Source organism: Oryctolagus cuniculus, chromosome 2 (genome assembly GCF_051225735.1).
Source record: "Oryctolagus cuniculus isolate XC-2025 breed Fujian yellow rabbit chromosome 2, ASM5122573v1, whole genome shotgun sequence".
Lineage (NCBI taxonomy): Eukaryota > Metazoa > Chordata > Mammalia > Lagomorpha > Leporidae > Oryctolagus > Oryctolagus cuniculus.
The window spans coordinates 162,927,326-162,944,183 of record NC_142868.1 but is presented as its reverse complement, the minus strand read 5'-3'; the positions used below and the strand labels follow the sequence as shown (position 1 = coordinate 162,944,183).

At 59.9% G+C, this 16,858-nt stretch overlaps 1 protein-coding gene across 3 annotated transcripts; it reads left to right on the top strand.

Moving 5' to 3' along the window:
• The first annotated feature begins 496 nt into the window (after positions 1–496).
• SIX3 (SIX homeobox 3) lies at positions 497–15,703 on the top strand. Of its 3 annotated transcripts, none has more exons than XM_070069705.2 (4): positions 497–3,406; positions 11,701–12,523; positions 14,262–14,421; positions 14,759–15,703. In XM_070069705.2, the coding sequence occupies exons 2-4, from the start codon at positions 11,709–11,711 to the stop codon at positions 14,846–14,848; spliced, it is 1,065 nt and encodes a 354-aa protein (XP_069925806.1). In that variant the 5' UTR covers positions 497–3,406; positions 11,701–11,708; the 3' UTR covers positions 14,849–15,703. The 3 variants fall into 3 exon arrangements, with proteins under 3 accessions (XP_069925806.1, XP_051695132.3, XP_069925805.1); XM_051839172.3 differs by having other exon boundaries at positions 497–4,298; XM_070069704.2 differs by lacking the exon at positions 497–3,406 and adding an exon at positions 5,738–7,949.
• The last annotated feature ends 1,155 nt before the right edge of the window (positions 15,704–16,858 follow it).

The window sequence follows — 16,858 nt, the reverse complement described above, 5'->3', positions numbered from 1 at the left end:
CGCCGGCGCCCCAGCGGTGCTCGCCGCCAGGGAGGGGCTCGAGCTGGGCGACCACCGCGGCCGCGACTCCCGCCTCCCGGAGCAGGGCCGTGGCTGAGGCAAACAGCTGTTCCTCTCATACATATTTCATTACACAATCAGATAATGCGTCCCACCACCTTCGCAATTATTCACAGATAAACATTTTCAAGACGTTTTGACATCTGTCTTAGTGCCTGCTATTAATTTAGTAATCACTGTAGTTAAAAATGTATGGGATTTTTGCCGTCGGAGCGCCCCGTCTCCGGCGCGCGGGCCCGGGGTTGGGCGGCGTCAGGGAGCCGGGCCCTCCGGGAACGCAGCCACCTTGGGAGGGGAGCCGGCCTCTGGAGCGCGTTGACACTGCGAGGATTAAAGGGGTATCTGGTTATTTTGATTTCTTGTGGAGGATGGTGGCTGTCCCCCTCCCCCACCCGCGTACCCTCCCCACTCTCCCCACCCCAGCCCTGCACCTCCACCTCACAGAAAAGCGTTCAGCCCCGGGTGCCCGGGCAGAGGACTTGGTCAGGTCAGCTCCAACTAGGGCGGGGGGTGGGGTCTGGAGTTGTCTCATTTGGGGTAGAGAGAGGGAGACAGACCCGCAAAGAGAGCCGGGCCCTCATGGTCACTAAGAATTTCTCAGTCCAAAACGCCCTTGACAATGGGAGAGTCAGCCCTACTCAAATGAGTCCCCAACGTGGACTCTGCTGCCCAGAGCCCGGTGGCCTCGGGCAGAGGTGACCTGGGTGCTGGGGAAAGACAGAGGGGAAAATGTGAATTAGCTCCAGTGACTGTGCACGGGGCAGTCGGGGATGTGAGAAACCCAGTTGCTTTTCCGCTTGCGTGATAAACGTTGCAACGGACGCGGGCATGGCCATGCCCAGGCAGTTTCTGAAATCAGACAAGCAGAATGGGAAGCAGCCTGTGGAGCTGGAAAGGAATAGCAAACATTTCTAGCTCTAAAAGGCTATTCTTTGTGCTCCGAGAGAGAGCTTAGATAAAACTCTCCAGAGGGAGAGGAGCGCCCAAGGCAGAGGGCATCTCCGTTGCAGGGATTTGTGAAAGTTACACTTGGGGTTTGAGAGAGGGAGTCAGTGCCGGGACAGACAAGCGTGGGGAAAGAAAAGCGGCCTTGGGGGGGACTGCATTTCCCACAAAGACTATGTGACTCCAAAGTGATTTTCACTCTTTATTGTTCCAAACATCCACAGCAACAAAATGGCCAGGAATGAGAGGTATCTTGAAAAAAAGAAAACGGCGCAGTGCTTCTCCCCTAAAGAGAAGGAATGCTTCCCTGCTCACACCCTCCACACCCTCCGTTTCTAGGGCAACTGCATCTGCCAAGCCGAGTCCTGCTGGGGCATTTTTGGGGTGGTTCATTTCTTCCTCACAAAATGGACCCCCTTGGCCCCTTGGAGGGTGGTCATCCGACTTGCTGGCCCAGAAAGTCGCCTTTCTTCTTCTTCTTTTTCTTTGTCTAAATGAATCTTCCAGAACTTACCCTCTTCTTTCAGATGAGAGGGAGAGGCTCAACAAGAGAACTCAAAAGAGAAAAAGTAGGGAAAGGAGGTGAAGTAGAAGGAGGGCCACTGCCTGTTCCGCCTGAAACCCCAAGATAGCCTCTGTCTGGAAAAGTTCTTAGGCGGCGGGCAGGCAAGCAAGCCAGCAGCGGGACACAAGCCTGTGCCCTTGCCAGGCCCAGAGCAATTCTGGCAATCTCTCTTTGCAGCCCCCCAGCCTGGGGGTGGGAAGCAGATGGCAAGAACCCCCCAATATTTCACAAAGACAATCAGTGTAATAAGCTAAACAAATGCACTTGCTTTGGGGAGCTCTCAGGCAGATTTATTTGATATGCGGGGCATTGGGATGGAATTAGGGGTGGTCAACTGGTTGTTTGCGACAATCAAATTTGGGATACCAGTGAAAGGGCTAAAATAAGGGCTCTCCCACTTCTGGAACCCCGGTTAGGGCTGAGTGTTCCCCTCAGGTATTAGGAAGGATCTCATTAGGAATGCTCTCCACCCGAGCCCTCCTGTAGAACACAGTCCCTGGGACCGAAAATAACAAAACCAAAAGAGTCCCAGTGGAAATGAATCTTCCCTGCATTTCCCTCTTCTGGGTGTCTCCAACAGAGTAGAGGGGAAGGCATAAATAAATAAATAAATAAATAAGGAGGGGTTGGCTTTGGGGTGGATGAGGCTGTTGGTTCTTTCCAGTTGCTAAGACTCCACAGAAAACCTTTCACCCAGTGGACACAGCAAAGTTTCTCCCTTCAGGGCAACGTGCCTCTGAACAGAAGCCCTTGGCCAGGCGGCCAGGAGTCCTCCTCTCCCTCTTCCTATACGTTTGCTTATGTGTTGGAGACCCTCCGTGAGAGCACTGGTTTTTGCCATCATCGGGACAACTGGATGTGCAGCCATGCGCTGGAATAGCTTATCCCTGTGGACATTTTATTCCTCAAATGCTGCTCTTAGTGTCCCTTGATTCTCCCATGTGTATCCAGGTACAATTGCATATACGTTTTGTGCACTGATGACTCAGCTTGAGCCTGGGCAGGAAGCCCTGGTCCGCTCAGGGAGGTGCGCGAATTCCAACGTTGTGCTTTGGGTGGGGTGCAAGGTTAACGAGGTTTCCCAGACCTCCCGGCTTTTACGTACACCTTCTTCAGCCCAATTCACCTTTGCCGGAGAGACAGGGATCCCCTGAGACGATCCTGTGCCCTGCAACTCTTTGGAACCCTCCAGGGTCCTAGATTAGCGGCAGGACTGAGCCGAACGGGGGGCTTAAGGACTGAGGTTGGGAGGCACTTCTCAGTTCAAGGCTGAACCCGCCACCCAGGCCACCTCGCAGTTGAATGCCCCCTGGGTCTCTGGGGACCCAGTTGTGGGAGCGCCTCGGGGCGAGTGATACGCACTTTCGGGGACTGAGCTCGCCTCCCTGGCCTCCCGGGAGCAGAGCTGTATTTGTAACTGGGAACTGGCCTGGGCCCGCCCCCTCGGCCCCTCCTCCAGCCCCCTCCGCGACGCGCGGCAATCAGCCGGCTGCCGCAGCACGCGTCCTGGCCACCCCCGAGCGCCCCCGGGCCGCGCGATCCCGCAGGGTCCCTGGCGTGGCCTAGGGAGGAAGGGGATCCGGAAGACTAGCCTGCGGCTCTCTGGGGCGGTCTTGCGAAGTATTCCTTCGCGGGTATCCCGCAGGCGGGCCGCGCGCCTGCGGGTCCTCGGCCGACTGGAACGCTGACCTCGGGCGTTCTGGGGGCGAGGGGGGTGGCGTGTGCGCGCGCGTTCTCCTGCGACGGGAAGCAAGTCCTCGTGTCTTCCTGGAATCTTGTAGCTGTGTGTTCTTGCGGGTGTGAGAGAGAAAGAGGCGGACTCGCGGCTAACTTCAGGTCAGTTTGTGCACAAAGGGCCAATGCTAGCCCGAAGGTCGGTCGCTATGTCTGTCCTTCGAACTCGCCCAAAATGAAGTCACCTCTCCCCCAACCCCCTTGCAGCCTCCCCGGTCGGATCAAAGGGCCAAGGCCCCAGATGCCTGGAGGACTGAGGCCCTCCATGTGCACTCTGGCGTTCCGACACCCCAAGGGCCAAGCTGCCCTGGGGCCCCGCTCAGAATCAGGTTAGAAGCCCTAAGTGGGAAAGGAAGACCCGGAGAGCTACCCTCAGATCCACTGCCCAACCCCAGTGCATGGGACCTACCGACCTGCTGACCCCGTCAGGGATCCAGATTGGCCGCGGTGGGAGGGAGGGATGGAGAGTTGGGTTGCTACTGGAGGGACGTGGAGATGGAGAGAGGGAAGAAAAATCAGACTGGTGAGGATGGGGTGGAGATGAAGTGGGGGCTGCTTCCGAGACCTCCGGCTTTTCACCCTGCCATGGGGAGGTGGGTCGAGCGGCATTGCTGCCACACCACCCCAGGAAAAATAAAGCTAATGATGTAGTAATTTAGGAGGGGGTGAGGGGCTGGACCCAAGGAGGGAGGGGGAGAGAACAGGGGAATGCGCGCCCCAGGAGCGAAAGCAAACAGCTCGCTGTGGAGGCGCTGCCTGCGGCTCAGGCTTCCCAACAGGTTAGCAAGACAAGGATCCACCCGGCATTTCGCAGGAAGGGGGGGGGGGGGAGCAGAGCGAGAAGGGAAGAGAGCCTTGATAGAGGACAGAGGGCGGGAGGGAACAAGAGAGGAGCGAGAGAGCGCACCGCGCCGTTTAACAGGAGACTTACTCTTCCTAATGAATATTTATCCGCCGCTGCTCCACTCTCCCGGCTTCCCTTACCTTTCCGCAGGTAAGATCCTCCCTGTGCCCCAGTCCCAGGAGCCCTCCCGGCTCCCCTAGGCGGGGCGCGGGAAACGGGGCGGGAGGGCTCCTGGCAGGCGGAGTGGGGGCTGCAGGGGTGGCAGCTCTACTCCGCGCTTGGCTTGGGCGCCGGGGCATGCGACCCCACACGGCCAGGAGCCGCGTGCGTGGGCTACCTGTGTGGAATGGGTGTGAGCGCGCGTGTAAGAGCGAGAGAGCGAGAGGATGGGGTGGGGGAGGGCGGCGGGAGGCTGTGCGCCCGCGAGCGCGCGCTCCTGTTCATGGCGCGCTCTGGGGACATTTTTCCGACTTTTCACTGGGACGCCTCGGATTTCTCGCCTTTGCCTCTCCCTGCTTCCCTTCCCCCTCTTCTTGGCCCCCTCCCCATATCCCCCATCTCACCCCTACCCCTGGCTACTGAGATGCTCTTCTGTGGGCTATTGTACCGCTGGCGCGGGCTCCCTCGGACCGGATCTCAGGTCTCATAAAAGAGGATGAATAGTTCGGTTTCCGCCGTCAACCTCAACACAAAGACCGCCCGCCCACCGGGTCCCCTGTCTCCCCACCTGGTGGCTTCACTTTGGAGGTGCTGCGGCCCTCCCTCCTCCCCCCACAGCCCTCTTGGGGTGCCAGGGCTCGCATCAAGGAGCTAAGAGTGATCGCGACCTGGGGCTACGGTATGGAACTTCGCAGGCGCTTCCTGCCAGCTTCCCTGGGTTGGAACCCCGAGCCGGAGCCCGAAGACCCTCACGGGTAAGGGCACTGCTTCTTACCCCAACTCCCTCATCCTGGCCAGCACTGGCCTGCTGGGGGGAGGGAGGAGAAGGGGTCTGGGAAGGGCTGACTATGTAACCCGAATTCTTTAAACCGACTTACCCAGACACCTGTTGAGAATCCATCTGGGGTTGCGGCTCCGAAGCTGTGCGAAGTGGGCACACAAAACCAAAAGCCAGAGTTGGGAAAAGAAAATTGTTCCTCTGACCGAACCTCACAGGGCCAGTCAGGCTCCTGTCGGCTGGCTTTGCCAGGTCCCCGCCCCGCCCCCAGTGCCCCCCTCAGCCTGGTGGCCCCGGACTCAGAGCCCGCAGACTCTGCGCTCAGGGCCGGGCCCTGGCAGCTCTCCTTAAGCCGGGACAGGCTTTCTAAGCCCTGCTCAGAAGTCAAGAGCAGCAGCGCCGCCGCACCGCCTGGCCTTTCATGCCGCAGCCGCTCCTTATTCTTGTGCCTCGGCCTCTCCGGGTGCCCCGGGACAAAGCTCCTGGAGCCCGATAGCTCCCTTCCCGCTAAATCCCCTTCGGGGTCAGTGCGTCACCAGCACCGGGCCCTGCGCCTCTCCTGCCAGCCCTGTGGCTCTTAAAGAGCCGCAGCCCCCCCCCCCCCATACACACCCTTGGCGATCCCCCCACCCCAGCCTCCCCGCCCCTCTCCTCTGGATCTAGCTCCCCACGCCAGCCTGCTGCCCCAACGGATGCCCGCAGGCTTCTGGCCCCCTCCCCTCGCCTCCTCCCCTGAGCAGTCGGTGGGCCTGGCTTCGGGGCCACAGGGTGAGTGCTACCCTCCGCCTCAGTCCTCTTTTCTCTCCACCAGTGTCCACCTTCACTTCTCTACCTCTATTTTTGCTCTTTCCCTGGACATGGCCTAGATACCTGCCTTTGACACCAGCTCAAAGGTGATCCCTAAAGATGGTCGGTTTGGGTTGTGGGGCAGGGTCTTTGCTGGTCCAGCTGAAGATGGGGTGGGTTGAATAGACCAGACAGACTTGGAGGGTGCCCCTGTCAGAGGCTCCTTGTCTTTTTGGCACATGGCGAAGGCTGGTTTGTTCCACTCCCTCCTGGACCTGGGCACCCTGGAATGGGGCTGTGAGGTTACTAAATGACCAGGCTAGCTGTGTGTCTGAGAGCTTGTGGGTATACACAAGGAGGTGGTCCGGAGGACCTTCAGTATGGCCTGCTTCCCAAACCCAGGGCACTAACCCCTTCCAAAGTAACTTCTAAGAGACCAAGCGCTGGAGGTGCACAGAGGGTGTGAGAGGGGACCTTGAATTCCAGTTGTGCAGGAAAAGGAGCAGCAGAGGACAGAGGGGACAGAGAGAAGTCAATTCCTTCTGAAAACTGAAGCACGATTTCTAATATGGTGTCTCATGTTTACTGGCCAAGCAGGTCACCTGCTCCAAGAACAGGGGCAGCAAATGGTCACTTGGGTTTGCTACCTTCCACAGTTTTGCCTCTTGTCCTCTCACCAGGGCCTAGACTAGGTCCAGTCTCCCCCAGGGAGCCACGTGGTCTAGGCACAGGGTGGCCCTGCCTGGAGCACTGTCTCCAGGCCTCCCCAAGACTGACAGCATGATTAAAGACAGGCCAGAGAAGGGCCGGGCTGGGTGGGACACACTGCTGCCCTCCTGCCCACATTTGACTATGTGGGCTCTGCGGATGGGGGGAGGGCGGGCAGTGATGGGTCAGGCGGCTAAGCCTGCCCAGCCTTTCTCAGAGCCCAGCCCTAGCACACCAGTTTTGGCTATGGGAAGAGGATTGGTGGAGGAAAGTGCGTGGCCTCCTGGGTGGTGGAGACCAAAGGGACATGGGGAGGGGGAGGAAGGCTGAGGACAGGCTGACCTCCCCTGGGCACATTCCCTGTGCCATTCCAACATTAGTCCAGATGCACCTTTTAAGGAACTGCGGTTTCTAATTGATTTACAATTGGCCCTCCTGGGAGAGGCTGCCAGCGCACCCCCTGGGCTAGATCCTGAAGCCACAGAAGCCACTCCTCCCATCCCCAGCCAGGGTAGCTCCACAACCCCTAAGTCTGCCGTTCCCCCTCGCTTTTTTGGGGCTGGATCCTCACTGCCATCTAGGCTGGGCCTGTGCCTACCCCTCCCTGGGCCTGGCAGTGGGAAGTGCCGGGGGCCCAAGGCAGAGCCAAACTTCTCTTGTGTGAGGATGTGGGGGGCGGCGGCGGGGCTCATTAGGCAGAGCGGGGTGCCGAGAGGTGCGCGCGGCTGGCCCCCGAGGCCGCCTTTGAGCCGTCGGGGCGGCTTCATTAAGCGGCGCTAACAAGGCATACAAACGCCGGGCCCAGCAGCTTTCTTGCAATGCTGGGGCCTTAGCAGGGCGCCAGGCTAATGAGGGTCACTCAAAGGGGCTGATCAAATATTCAAATTTCCCCGCACGCCGGGAACTTTTATGCACGGAGAAAGTTGAGGCAACTGAGCTGTGTTTACTGTCCGGGGCGACAATTGCTTGGAGCGCGGGTCCCCGGAGGCTAAGGCAGGGGGCGGGGGCGCGGGGAGGGAGCAGTTGTTTTTGAAAGGGAAGTAATCGGGGTCCTTGAAGGGCTTCGCGGCCTCCCCGCCTGCGTGCGGCGCTCCCCGGCGCCCTCCCTGGCCGTCAACGCCAAGCGCCGCAGTTTGCAGCTTGCGGGGAGGCCCAGACCTCGGGCCACCCGGCCAGCCTCCCGCCTCCGCACGTCCAGGGGGCCGGAAGGGGCGTTGCCCCCAGGACAAACCTTCCAGGGCCGCCCTCGGGCCGAATCCTTGTCTCAGCCGCTCTGCAGATCCCCTAGCTTTCCCTTGAAACCCGAACGAAGAGCGTGGGGCTCACTCAGGCACCGCTGACGTCTGTAAACAAATGCCCGCTTGGTCCAGGTACGAGGGGGCACACTCTGCAGTCCAAACGCGCTGTCCTCTCCCTGCGCCATCTGAACGCTGTCTTTCCTAGCGCCGGGAATGGTACTGGTGTGGGGACAATAGCGGCAATTTTGTTTTGCACAGGTGACCTCGGCCTGTACCGGGCGCCGAATCTCAGATCTTGGAGTCTTGAGCGGCCAAGGGGCAGTGGAGGGGCCCAGAGGCCCCGCAGGCTGGCCTGTTCCCCCACTGCCTCGCCGCTCTGAGGGACCGGGCGCTGGTGCCCTCCGCGCGCCACTTCCGTGTGGAGTGGTCCTCGCGCTGCCCAAAGGCTTAGGCCCAGACCGGGGAGCAAGGCGGCTTGGGCCTTGAAACCCGAGGTCCTTCTGCTCCTACTCCTTCCCCCAGTGCCCAGTGCCTCGGAATTTGGGCGGGGAACTCCGGTGCTCCACAGTCTCCCACGCTACCCGAACGCACTGAGCGCCCCTAGAGAGAGCGAGCCTGCCCAGCCTGCGCTCCTAATCCCGCCAGCAGCCTGCAGCCGGTGTGGCCAGCCGCGCCATGGACCAGCCGCCCCGCCTCCCTGCCCAGCGCTCCGGACTCAACTTACGGGCTCCAGGCGGCGGGCGTGGTACTTCGGGCCAGAGCCCAGAGGCGCTGGCGGCCGCAGGGCTGAGCGGTGGCGGCTCGGTGGGCGGCGCGGAGCTAGGCTCTGCGGGGAGGCGCGGACAGCCGCTCGCCCCGCAGCGCCGGGCTGGCTCCCGGTGCACAAAGCTGCGCGCCTTGCCGCCGCCCTCCGCCTGGCTTTGCGCTCCGGAGCCGCAGCCGTCACCGGAGCTGGCGGGATGCTGCAGGTCCGCGGGCGCCCGCACACAGGCTGGAGGGCGGTGATGCCGCCGAACAGAGTCTTAGCCGCGCTTGCCTCAATTCTCCCCGAGTGAAGACGGTTTTCGATTTCAGCGCTTTCGGCGGAGCCCCGCGGCACCTGCCCAGCCTCCCTCCGGCGCGGGGCCGGCAGCGGCCGGGAGAGGCCGGGTCTCCCCCTCCCGGAGGCGGGGGTTTCGGGGACGGGAGGGGACTGGCCGGGTTCACCCGCCTGCCCGGCGCCTGGATCCCCAGCTCCGGGGGATGCAGTTTCGGGGTCACGAGCTGCTTTCAAAAAGTTGAACACAATATTCGGAAACCCACCCGTAGGAATTCTCCCCCCACACGCGGCACAATACCCACTCCCCTCCCTTTTTTCATTCCTTCCTCCCCCGCTTCCTCCTCCTGCCCCTTCCCCCTCCCACCTTTCAGCCTATAATCCTTCCCCTACAAGAGAAAGGGATCGGGAAGAAAAGATGAAGTGTCTGTTTTTGTGTCCCAACCTTTGGGCTCTTTCTGGGCCCCGCAGTGAACGATTGCCCAGAGCTTGGAGGCTGAGTGCAAAAGGACTTGGGCTCGGGAGGAAGGCCCATGGAGGGGAGAGGCTCTGGAAGCGGGCCCTGACCAGCCTTCCCTTTAGGGGAGCAGTTGTGTGCCCCAGTCCGCGGGTTTAGGACCCGCCGCCCCCGGACTGCCTCCGCTGCGGCGAGGCAGAGTAAGCGCTGGCAGCTCGCCTGACCCGGAGGGGCTTGCGTGCCTGGGCTCTGGCCCTCTGAGGCCTGGCACCCCTGGAGTCGAGGCCTAGGTAGGGCCTCCGCTCTGGGTTTAGGGGCTGGGACACTCGCCGCCCCAGTCACGTTAGGTTTCCCATTTAAATTCTCAGTCTCTTTTCTGCTCCCTCTTTGAGATCTCCAAAGTGGTGTGGACCCGGCGCTGCGCCCCCAGATCTGCATCGGAATGCAGAAAAGATCTTAAAAAAAAAAAGTTTTGAATTCCTCAATGATTTTTCTTCTGGAAAGGCAGCTTAGGATAATTATTTCAGCTTTATTGAGGGCAGATTAGTTGAAGTCTGGGCCCTGCGTTTCAATACGCGTTGTACACGGGCCCACAATGTGAGCATTGTTGGCTGGTGTGTGTGAACCCATTCAACATATACACTTTTTAACACCAAACCGAGTCCTGTCTAAATATACACAGTGTGCCGGGAAAGACGCCTCTGACCCGACAAATCTGCGTAAATCACACTTCCATAGTTACAGAAGCTTCACAAAGGGAGGCCAGCCCAAGACGCTGATTACCTCTTCTTAAAAGCAACCTACCTAAGAATAAATACCCCTGCCTGGCCAGAGGGAGGGAGGCCCTCCGTGCTCCCTGGACCTTCCGGGGCCTGGCTTAGGCGTGCGGTGTCACTTGCCCTACAGAAAGCAGATATTATTTTTATTCACAATACAAACACACAAGAACGTTCAGGCCTCATCCGCTTCCCTGGGGTGGTCTCCAAAGTTTGAGCTTTCTGCTGATCTTGGGGGGGGGGGCAGGCCCAGAGCTCCTTTCTGGTGTGTGTGGGGGGTGGGGGTAGGGGTAGGGGTGGAGGAGCCTGTCCATCTGCAAGATTCCCTGGGGTCCAGAAGGGCTCTCCCCAGCTCCTGCACAACTCTTCTGGGAGGCAGCTCAAGTGTGTGTGTTGGGTGGGTGGGGGGGGACACAAAGAATCTGGTGGCTGTTTGAGATGGAGGAAATGTAGTGTTGTTTCCTGCTTTAGAAGAGAAGCCTCCTAGTCCTGGGGCAGAGTAAAAGGAAGCACCATCACTGTCCAGAGGCAGCTGGGGTGAAAGCAGTCCACCAGCACCAAGTGCGGAGGTCGGAGCGGCCTCCTGCACCCCGGTCCTGGGCGCCGGCTCCCTGGGGTCAGAGGCCCACTAGAATCCCGAAGCCCTGGCGGGTGCTGAGGCTCAAGAGGTCGCTTCACAGTGGGCCCCATGATCTCATCTGTCCTTTCTTCCTGCCCACTGTTAGTGCTCACATAAGCAGAAAGAGCAGGCTCGACGTGTGCACCACGTCCAAACCGGGCCGGCTCAGCCGGCTCCCGGCCTCTCCAGGCAGCCACCCTGCCTGCCCTCGGCAGGGTTAGGGAGCTGCTTGCCTGCTAACGAAATCCCCCATGTAACTGCTCATCCCATTCAAGTATTCTGTGCCCATGGCTTTTGGAATTTCTGGATCAACTTCTTTGGGGCAGAGGGAAGAAGGAAAGAGGGAGAGAGCAAGAACGGGAGAGATGTGGGGGAGATTTAGAGTTGCAAAGATTTAAAAAAATTCTCTTTCCCCCTGTCTCCCTCCTTCCTTCCTTCCCTCCTCTCCCCCTCCCCCTCACTCTGGCTAAGTGGTAAAACCGTCCTTACGTTCTCGGTATTGATTGGCAGGGCTGACAGTGATTGGCAGCGGTTGCCGTGGCAACGCCACAACGACACGCCGCAGACCAATAGAAAAGCGAAACAAAATGTTTCAATGCTGCACTCACTGTGGATTTAGGGGAGATATTATGAGGCTGTTGTCATTAGGGCGATTGCTGTGGAATCGCTGAATCTTGACTCGGCGGTGGTTGGCTCTCGCTCGCTCGCTCCCTCTCCCTCTCCCTCTGTGTCTCTGGTGCTGTCTGCGCGCGCGCACCGGGCCGCTTTCCCTCCTGCCTCTCTATGTGGCTGCGCGGGTGTGTGTGTGTGTGGATGTGTGTGGGGTGTGGGTGTCCCTTACGTCCTTCCTCCTCCCCCTCCTCCTCCTCCTGCTCCCCCCTCCTCTCCCTCTCCTCCTCCCCCCTCTCCTCTCCCTCCTCCTGGTCCTCTTCGCCCCTCTCCTCCTCTTCCTCCCCTCTCTCTTCCTCTCCCTGAATTTTCTCCTCTCCTCTCAGGTCAGTCCATGGTATTCCGCTCCCCCTTAGACCTCTATTCCTCCCACTTCTTGTTGCCAAACTTCGCCGATTCTCACCACTGCTCCCTACTTCTGGCGAGGAGCGGCGGCGGGAACGGCGCGGGCGGCGGCGGCGGCGGCGGCGGCGCGGGCGGCGGCGGCGGCGGGAACCGTGCGGGAGGCGGCGGTGCTGGCGGAGCAGGCGGCGGCGGCGGCGGCGGCGGCTCCAGGGCCCCCCCGGAAGAGTTGTCCATGTTCCAGCTGCCCACCCTCAACTTCTCGCCGGAGCAGGTGGCCAGCGTCTGCGAGACGCTGGAGGAGACGGGCGACATCGAGCGGCTGGGCCGCTTCCTCTGGTCGCTGCCCGTGGCCCCCGGGGCGTGCGAGGCCATCAACAAACACGAGTCGATCTTGCGCGCGCGCGCCGTGGTCGCCTTCCACACGGGCAACTTCCGCGACCTCTACCACATCCTGGAGAACCACAAGTTCACCAAGGAGTCTCACGGCAAGCTGCAGGCCATGTGGCTCGAGGCGCACTACCAGGAGGCCGAGAAGCTGCGCGGCCGTCCCCTCGGCCCAGTGGACAAGTACCGCGTGCGCAAGAAGTTCCCGCTGCCGCGCACCATCTGGGACGGCGAGCAGAAGACGCATTGCTTCAAGGAGCGGACTCGGAGCCTGCTGCGGGAGTGGTACCTGCAGGACCCCTACCCCAACCCCAGCAAGAAACGCGAACTGGCGCAGGCCACCGGCCTCACCCCCACACAAGTAGGCAACTGGTTTAAGAACCGGAGGCAGCGCGACCGCGCCGCGGCGGCCAAGAACAGGTCAGTGGAGGGGTCTGAGGCCTGGCTGCAGCTTCCGGGCCGGGGAAGAAAGGGGCGAGGGTTGAAATGGGGGCGAGCGGGACGTGGTAGAGAGCCATCCAGCGCCCGAGAAGCGGCTGCTCCCCGGCCAGTTGGAGAAAGTTTCCGTCTGCCCCGGCGGGCGCGCGGCAGAGGGGGCGGGTTGTGGGGTTGCCGTTTGCCGTGCCCGACAGAGACTTTAATCCGGGCCAAAAGGGTGTGCCTGCGGCGCCGAGTGCCCTCACCTCGCGTCCCCGGGCCTCAGCCCCTGGGAGCCTCCGCGGCGAGCCGCCCCCGCGCCCTCCTCAACCCCGGCTCGTGCCCCGAGCTTCTCCGAGTCTGGAGACAGGGAGGGAAGGAATGTACTCCTTGCCATCTGGTGCTTATTTCCATGCATTTAAAAAAAAAAAAAAGGACTTTGCCATGAACACCAGGGAGAGAAAAGTGTAACTGGGTCCTCGTCACAAAGGGAAAGGCCAGAGGCCCGCTGCGGTGGCCTCCTCCCCGCAACATTGCGCGTAGCCTATCCCGGAGCCGGAGAGCCAGGCTGGAATGGAGAGGCCGAGTGGGCGCGCAGCAGCGTGCACACGGCATGCACCTGCCAGGGAGCATCCCTGTGGTCTGCTGAGTTGGGAAGGGGTCAGGAGCAGCTTGCTTCGGGGAAGTTGGCCACAAAGTCACAAAGTTGTATTGGGCTTGACCCTCAGCCGACAAGGCCTGGGGGAAACAGGGAGAAGAGGGAGTAGAGGGAAAGGGGGCAGGGGGAAAGGAATGGGGGGCAGAGGGGGAAGGAAGGGAGGAAGCTGGGAGAAAGCCCTTGTTTTGGAACCTGTGTCTCCTGCAGCCAGGGCTGCTCTGGGCCTGCTATACGGGGCAAGCATGGCCGCCCCCTGCTACTGACAGCTGTGGGTAGCTAGAGGGTGGTGGGTGAGTTGCCAGAGTGTGTTCTGGTATAGGGGGCCCATGGCCCTCTCACCCCTGCCTGTGGACCCAGTTTTCGCCTAAGGAGGGGAGTGCCCAGGGCCAGGGGGAGGCATCCTAGTGGGAGATGCTGGGGCAGATGGTGACCGCTCCATGCCTCTCTCTCCTGCCTTCTCCATCATCTGGTTCTTTCTCCTTCCTCTTTCTCCACGTTCCCATTTCCAGCCTCCCTAATTTTCTCTTCCCCTGATCCTGCGCTCTGAGCGGGGATCCAGAGAGCAAAGTCAGTGTGCCCTACCCAAGAGGAGCTGCGGCCGAGAAATCCGCAGCTGGCGAAGGGGGGGGGGGGGGCAGCAGGGGCGGGAGGCCCTCCGGAGGCAGCCTGCTTAGGGTGAAGAACCCCCGGGGACTAGAGGGAAAGGCGGCCCCAACCCCAACTTCCGCGGCCCTGGGGCTCAGCGTCTTTTGCTGTGCTCCCAGGCCTCCGCAGGCGGCCGGGCCCGGGTGCTACCTTTCCGCTGAGGCCCACCCCATACCCCGGAAGCCTCGGGAGGCCCGCGGAAAGCCGCTGGGAGCCGGGACCCGCGCTGGGGCGGCGGGGAGGCGCTCTAGGAGCTGCTGGGACGAACGCCCAGAGGGCAGTCGGGGATGGCGGCAGGGCGCGCGGGACAGGGCAGGCCGGGAAGCGCGGGCGGTGGCAGGCCCGGCGGCTCCTGGCGGCGTAGGCGCTGGGCGGCGGCTCGGGGGAGCCGGGTGCGGGCCGCTGTGTCAGGGCGGGCGCGGCTCTCTCTCTCCGCAGGCTCCAGCACCAGGCCATCGGACCGAGCGGGATGCGCTCGCTGGCCGAGCCCGGCTGTCCCACGCACGGCTCGGCAGAGTCGCCGTCCACGGCGGCCAGCCCGACCACCAGCGTGTCCAGCCTGACGGAGCGCGCGGACACCGGCACCTCCATCCTCTCGGTAACCTCCAGCGACTCGGAATGTGATGTATGATAGCCAAGGCCGCCCTCCTCCCCCTCCCCTCCTCCCCCTCGCCTCCCCTCCTCTTCCTTGCCCTCCTCCTCTTCTTCCTCTTCCTCCTCCATCCCAGAACGAACCGAAATCAGGATACACAACCACATACACATGTCCACACACTCCCGCCCCAGTCAAAAATATACACAAACCAAGCAAAATAACAGATTACTACAAACCATCAACAACCCCCGACCACCATCTCCGGCGAGGCCAACAGACGGTCGCAGACGCTGCTGTTGGGCAGAAAACATAAAAGAGGTGACAATTGTGTACTTTCCAGGACAAGCGCGGCTTCTCCTTTCGGTTCCCACGGACCCGGCACCCCACCTGCATGACGATTCATTTGTATCTGGGAAAATATTCTCTCTAGTTTAAAACGGTCTAAAAAGAGTCGACTGTACAAAAACCAACCACCACCGCGACGGAAGACGACAAAACGACAAAAGCGACACAGACAAAAAGAAAAAAAAAACACCACCATCTCCTTTCTGAATTTGTTTAAAAAAAAAAAAAAACTCTTTGAGAGGGAAATAGCAAATGTTTCTCGCCTTTTGTTGCTCTCTCTCTCTCTTTTTCCTCCTCGCTCTCTTTCTTTCTCTTTCTCCTCTGTTTTTAAGTCCAAGTATTGGTCCAACAAGATGCAATCTTCTGTTTTTTGTTCAGCAGACAATCATTTTCTTCGTAAGCACCTTTTTCTCTCCACTCTGTCACTGCCTGTGTGGGTACTGGTTATAAATGTGGAAAAAGAATAGTTATGACTGTAACAGATTTTTATTTTTATTTCAAAATTTTATATGAATTATGTATATCTTAATGATTGGTCATTTTCCCAGTTTGTAATATATGTGTAGAAATTGCCTGTATATGATATTGCTTTTTCTCTCCCTTTTTCTTTCTTTCTTCTCCCACTTCCCACCTCCCTCCCTGCTCACCTGTCTCTTTCCTTTTTTGGGGTTCCCCTCCTGGCTTGCTGGGTGTCCCAGCCTCGCCGGGCCCTTCTGGGACAAGGCAGGGCAGGCTGGGCTGGGAAGAGGGACCCCGCCGCTAGCAGAAGCGGAGAGTGAGACCGTAGTATACTTATGCAAAAGCTATTTCAAGTATTTCTTAGCTGCTCTGGAGGTATCTCTCACCCCCCTTAGGGCGCTTCTACTGTTATCTTAACTGCGTGTTTATCTATATGTAAAAACTTTCTAAAGCAAATACAGTATTCTCCATTTTCTTATCACTCCCACAGACTGGTGCTTTTGTTCGCCTTGGCCCTCGGCTCCTCTCTCACTCGGCCGCCGCTGGAGCTGGGGCGAGGTTGCCAGGCTGGGGACGAGCTTGTCGCGGGAGTTGGGTGGGGAGATGGACACAGGCCCTTTGGGGAAAGAGCCAAAGAGGGTGCGGCGGGGAGGGGACGACAGCCGGAGTGGCCAGGTCCCGCAACCCCACAGGCGCGCGCTCTGCCCTGTGGGGCTTTGCGGTATGTTGGGGGGCTATGTTGCTTTGTTTTTTAAAAGGAGGAGCACACAGGTGGCCAGACCGAAAGCATCCGACCCAAGCAGAGCTGAGAGGGTTTGTCTTTCTCCTCTCCAGGGAGGGGGCGTGTCGGGGAGGGACTGGTAACTGTGGCCCGGTGGGGACCGTGTGGAGAGCCAGGGCAGAGGGAAGGAGGTCCTGGGCAGAGTTCAGGGCCTCCTCACTCACTGCCCTGTGCCTCTGCGACTGTGAGAGTAGCTTTTGGCTGCCTGTCTGTCTCTCTGATATTTTCTTTCCCAGCTTTTGGGATCAGCCCTGAGTCTCTTGAGCTCCCTAACATTTCCAAGTAGTTCTGTACTTTAAAATGAAAGCCGAACAAGAGGGAGAGAAAAGAAAAGAAAGAAAGTCACCACCTCTTGCTAACCACGTTGCCCCCAGACAGTTCCCCGAGATGGCATGGCTGGAGGTACTTCTGCCACTCAGGGCAAGGGTGGCCTCTGTCCCCCAAGGAGGAGCCAAAGAGGTCATTTCAGAAAGCTTGCCTTCACTCGAAAGTCCGGTTTCCAGGCACAGAGGATTAGGGAGAAACGTGCCCGGAATTTCACGCTGGTTTCCAAACCAATTTTGACTTCCAATTTCCGTTTGTCCCCATCCCAGGCGGCACCAGGGGAGCCATACTGGCCTGAGGGTGCACTGCTTTCTCGCGTGGGCCCTTGTGTGCCAGGCGGGCATTTCCATGAGGCAGATGGCTCCAAGGCATCCGGCTATCCTCTGGGGCTTCCCACTTCTGTAGGCTGGCACGCAGCATCAGAATTGCACGTGTTCACAGCCGGGGAAAGCATCCCTTGTACGGGCACGTTTCTGGCAGTAGGGACCCAGGTGGTAGGGGTTTGGGGAGGAGCTGCCGGGATTCTGCCTG